General features: G+C 34.2%; 1 protein-coding gene across 1 annotated transcript; it reads left to right on the plus strand.

Moving 5' to 3' along the window:
- The first annotated feature begins 2,556 nt into the window (after nt 1-2,556).
- Nucleotides 2,557-4,841, plus strand: LOC142641489 (vestitone reductase-like). The gene is made up of 3 exons (XM_075815929.1): nt 2,557-2,696; nt 3,387-3,911; nt 4,642-4,841. The coding sequence occupies exons 1-3, from the start codon at nt 2,576-2,578 to the stop codon at nt 4,839-4,841; spliced, it is 846 nt and encodes a 281-aa protein (XP_075672044.1). The 5' UTR covers nt 2,557-2,575.
- The last annotated feature ends 595 nt before the right edge of the window (nt 4,842-5,436 follow it).

Consider the following 5,436-nt stretch of genomic DNA (forward strand, 5'->3'; position numbering starts at 1 on the left):
CCTAGCTTAAAGTGTCTTAACATAATTTAGAGGCGTGGTCTAAAAAAATGTGCTTGGAGATGATAAAGAGATATGACCAAAAAGAAATTAGGTAAATTAGGTGCACAAAAAATATGCATGTGCACATTGATTGTAGTAAAAATTACCAAGATAGTCTTGTGAGAAAATATTAGATTTGCGAAATACACATATGAGATTGTCCATATGTTGTCTATGGTGGGGAATAAATTAGGATGATCCTTGCAAAGTGGTTAGAGAGAGAATACCTTCATCTAGAGATTATAAATATATGAATTAATATATGCCACAAAAAAAAAAAAAAGCCTAACATCATTCGAAAATAAAAGGAGAAAAACAAAATAATGTTAATAGACAAAATGGAAGCAAGAGAAAGAAATGGAATTCACATGATACAACTTAACTGTTTAGGTCCACGACATGAAGCCTTTAATAGTTACATTTTTTTTTATTATTGAGCACGATATGATAATGAACCCATTGATAAGTAATTATACCAAGCTAAATCCTATGCTAACTAGAGTTACAAGACTTACAATACAAGTAGCAAGAATTATGATTTCTTTAGCTTACACACCAAGTAGTATTGGACTTGGACTATCGGACATGATTTTGATTGGGGCTTAATGTCTTTATGTATTGATTTTGAAAAGACTATCTCAAACTAGAAAATCTTGTAGAAATTAGAGGATTCCTTTATCTATATTAATTTGAGCTTTACTTTGAGTTTTTACTTTCATGTGTATGATTTATCCAAAAATAAATAGGAAAAAGAAACTTTCATGTGTATATGGTTTTAAGTGTTTACTGTCTACGTCGTGGCTACTTATTTTGTATGAGTAACCAAAAATAAAAATTTATTTCATAAAAAAAATAATAATAAAGAAGATTAAGTATAATAAATATATTTTACCTATGAAAAATAAGGTACATTAAAAAAATTATTATTACCCCCAAGAATTGAAGAAGAAAAACTCAATAATCAATTGATCTTGATTCTTTTTAAAAGAAAAAGAAAAAAAACCTTGTCTTCTTTGAGAAAGAGGGAGAGATTTTCCACGTGTAATGGATGGTATTGGGCTATTAGCGACATAATTTCATGGGCCATTGATCATGACTTATGAGGCTGCTTCATTATGGTTTCTTTTCAGCCGAAACACAGCTAGATCCAACGATTACCCAGTTTTATTGCGTTCGGCTTAGGGCTGTCCACGGGTCGGTCCGGGTCGGGTTTGTGCCCAACCCGGAACCGACCCGCCAGAATCGGGTGGAGAAAAATCGCACCCGCCGCCGACCCGCCGGAGTAATCGGGTCGGACGGTTCAGATCATCAATGGGTGGCGGACGGGTCGGTCGGAATCATAAATCTGAGAAGATGACGAGAAATCGTTGAAAAAACACATAGATCCGGCGAAGTTTTCCAGATTCCGGCGAAGTTTTCCAGATTCCGGCGAAGTTTTCCAGATACCGGCGATATTTTTCTTAGATCCGGTGAGATTTCGCAAGATCCGGCGAAAATCTCACCGGATTTGATGAGATTTCGCCAGATCCAGTCAAAATCTCACCGGATCTAAGGAAATATTTTGCCGAAATCTGGGATTTTTGCCGGATTCTGGAAAAAAGTCGCCGGTTTCTGGAAAAAACTTGCCGGATTCTGGAAAAGATTGCCGGATTCTGGAAATCTCGCCGGGATCTGGGAATCTCTCGGTCGGTTCGGTTTTTTCGGGTTTTAGGGGAGGAAAACCGAAACCGACCCGCCGGAAGTCGGTTTCTGGTGGTGAAGACCCGCCGCCGACCCGCCGGAGCAATCGGGTCGGCCGGATTCGGGTCGGATCTGGTCGGATCTTCGGGTGGGTCGGGTTGCCGGATCTTTCTGGACAGCCCTAGTTCGGCTAACCAAAAATCACTATTTCAATTATAAGTGTAGACCACAGTCAAGATCTAGAGGCCCAAGGCTTTCATTGTCTTTTTCTTCAGTTTAAATCACTATACCACACAAATTTAACTTTTTTTTAAAAAAAATTATTTTTTATATTTATAATTTGATAGTTACAATAAAGATATAAAAAATTATTTTTTACGCATCACGCACCACTCTTGCTTCTAATTTCACTTGCACTTGCGTTTGAGTTTTCACTTTTCATACTATTACGATAAGCGAGAAGTTATATATAAAATATGAGAAAAGTTAATGGATGTTCTAAGAGCATTAATTTATGAAATATTTTTAAAAAAAATTTATGGAATTTTTTTAAAAATTTTTTTTAAGTGATGTTAGAGAAAGGAAAAAAATTAAAAGGGTACATACACAACTAGATGATGGATGTGATAGATCCCATTAATCTGCTTCTCTTTGTGATGATAATTATTTTTGACCTACTTAACTAAATGATTAGAGTATTGCTTTCATGTGGTAATTAAGAATACTCATATTGGTTGGTGATCATATCATAATTCATACCACAAAAGTCAAGCTATATTGAGAAGGGGTTAAAGATAGTTAAGGCACAAAGTATTTTGTGATCCATTTTGAGAGAGAGAGAGAGAGAGAGAGATAGATGGAAGGAGATAAGGGTACAGTATGTGTTACAGGTGGTACAGGGTACATAGGATCATGGTTGATCATGAGGCTTCTTGATCAAGGTTACCATGTTAGAACCACAATTCGGTCTGACCCAGGTAAGCCACATCTCTGCCAAGGCTATATGCATAAAACTCACGTATGCTAGTCCTGATTATCAAGGAGTATTCATATATAAGAGTAAAATGAGCTTGAAGGGTATCTTCATATTATATATATTGCTTCAGTTCTGTAATTTTTTTGTTTTTTTCGAAACTTGTCCACATCTCTTCAGAAGATCCATGAGAATAATATTTAATTTCAGCCACATGTCAAATTTCATCTTTATGTTTTCTCATTACTTGCTGAATATAGAAAGAATTCCTTTGTTCTAGTTACTCCTATTAGTTATTAGAGTCAAATTAAAATTATATAAATGAATGAAACCCCACACACACGAACCTAAAATTGGAATAAAGTGTAATCATTGGATAGAAAGGAAGCTTAACCCCTATTTTATATGATATCAATTACAGATCAAACTTATTAAAAATGTACTTATTACTAAATAAACTATATGCTTCTTTGATGGCTGTGTAGGAATTATAAAGTACAGTTTTTCTATCACAAATAAAAATGCCGGATGGCCCAGTTTCGCTTATATGCCTCTTTGGGTCCAGTTTTATGTTTATATTATGTTTAAATTATAAATTAGTTCTAAAGTCCATCAAATCAGTTAATTATTTTTTTATACATAGTGTAACAAAAGAGAATTGATAGAATTTCATATACATGACCACATTGAACAGAGAATAAGAAAGACATTAGCTTCCTTACAAGTCTACCAGGAGCATCAGAGAAACTCCAAATCTTCAATGCAGATCTCAGTGATCCAGAGAGTTTCAATGCACCCATTGAAGGATGTATAGGTGTGTTTCATGTTGCTACTCCTGTTGATTTTGAAGACAAAGAACCTGAAGAAATAGTAACCACAAGAACAATCAATGGAGCACTAGGCATCTTGAAGGCAAGCCTGAATTCCAAGACTGTGAAGCGAGTTGTGTATACTTCTAGTTCATCAGCAGTTGTGTTCAATGGCAAGGATGAAGATGAAATGGATGAGAGCTTTTGGACTGATGTAGATTTAATTAAATCTCTAAAGAACTTTGGAGGTTCTTACATGATTTCCAAGACATTGACCGAAAGGACAGTTCTTGAATTTGGAGAAAAACATGGATTGGATGTGGTAACCCTAATTCCTTCCTTTGTTGTTGGACCCTTCATTTGTCCCAAGTTTCCTGGCTCAGTTCGAACAATATTGTCTATGGTCTTGGGTATGTGTTGTCTCTCTCACATGTCTTAACCAAAACGTTATATTGCATATAGTTGCATTTTATGTGAACTGTATTCAATGATATCAATTATCTCCTTCAAAAGAAAAAAAAAACATTTATCTATTATATTCAATTGGTTTTTAAAGTTACAAGTAAATAAGTAATGCTAAACTATGTTAGTTCAAATTAATAAAACTTTGCCTTTTTGAATGAAGGAACCAAACACTGAATAAATCTTGATTAACATTGGGTTGACTTTCTCTAAATACATTCTAACTAATTTTGTCAAATTTTCATATGGCTTAGAGACTAGTTTTGGTGAAAAGTGAAAGAATAATTTATTGCATGGTCTAATGCAATGTGAGAATCAATGAGAGGCCTAGGAAAGAAGAAAAAAGAGAGGTAGCATAAAGATAAGTGTTAAAAACGAACCAATTCAATTATGTTGAAGCCTTGAAGGTACTTGACCAAAAAATTTTGTTTTTTTTCATATAGATATTTCTAATTTTCTGAACAATCTCTTTTGCAATCCTTAATTATTAAAAAAATTTCTCTGCTCTCGTTTGTACATTATGTGATTGCAATAAAAAGGGATTTGGTGTCAATTTGAAGGTCTCACTAGCTTGTCATATGGAAATGCAAACAAGAAATCCTTTATTAATACATCAATTTTTTTTTTCCCCAATATTTCCTGGAAGGAAATTGCTTTTAACTCGTATATCATTTGTAGGTGATAAGGATCAATACAGTCTTCTATTGAATACTTCTATGGTCCACGTAGATGACCTGGCAAGAGCAAATATTTTTCTCCTTGAATGTTTAACTGTGAAAGGAAGGTACATTTGTTCCTCAGTGGTCATAACACTCCAAAGGATGTCTGAATTTCTTACTGAAAGATACCCAGAATTTCAAATACCAACACTAGAGTAAGTTCAACTTTTCCTCTCCATGATCGTTTAGAAACTAAAATATTAAATCTTCTCTTCCTTTTATTACAAAGTTATGAAGAAAATGTTTTCTCTTTTCACCGTTTTGCAGTTACTTGAAGGAAATTAAAGGTTATAGAAGAGCGGGTCTCTCATCAAAGAAGCTCTTAGATGCCGGCTTCAAGTACAAGCATGGGCTCAATGAAATGTTTGATGGAGCCATTCAATGCTCAATGAAAATTATAGGTAAGGAGTGCCGTAGTCTGGCATTGATTTATTTTCACTCTTTTGTCAAATGTATAAGTTCTTTTGCAATTTGCATAACCATTGCTAGTTTCATCTTTTATTGCTACTAGTTGCAGAACCGCGCGATGTATGAGAATAAATAATTATTTGTATTGTTATATAATGTTTTTTTTTTTCTAAAATTTGTTGAAGATAATTTGTTCTTCCTAAAATTAAATTCTTTCTATGTAGTTCAATTAGGTCTACTTCAATCCCATTCGGTCCAATTAGGTCTACTTCGGTCCATCCGTTCAATTTCTGTCTACTTAAGTCCATTTTAGACTAATTGGACCATAAGTTGATTCTTTTTGTAG

Source organism: Castanea sativa, chromosome 6, assembly GCF_040712315.1.
Source record: "Castanea sativa cultivar Marrone di Chiusa Pesio chromosome 6, ASM4071231v1".
In the NCBI taxonomy this organism is placed as follows: Eukaryota; Viridiplantae; Streptophyta; class Magnoliopsida; order Fagales; family Fagaceae; genus Castanea; species Castanea sativa.

Excerpts from the sequence above, each read along its gene's own strand:
- LOC142641489 (XM_075815929.1), top strand. The coding sequence starts at position 2,576 with ATGGAAGGAGATAAGGGTACAGTATGTGTTACAGGTGGTACAGGGTAC. Across the intron at positions 2,697-3,386 it reads CACAATTCGGTCTGACCCAG|AGAATAAGAAAGACATTAGC; the intron begins GTAAGCCACATC and ends CACATTGAACAG. Across the intron at positions 3,912-4,641 it reads AATATTGTCTATGGTCTTGG|GTGATAAGGATCAATACAGT; the intron begins GTATGTGTTGTC and ends TATCATTTGTAG.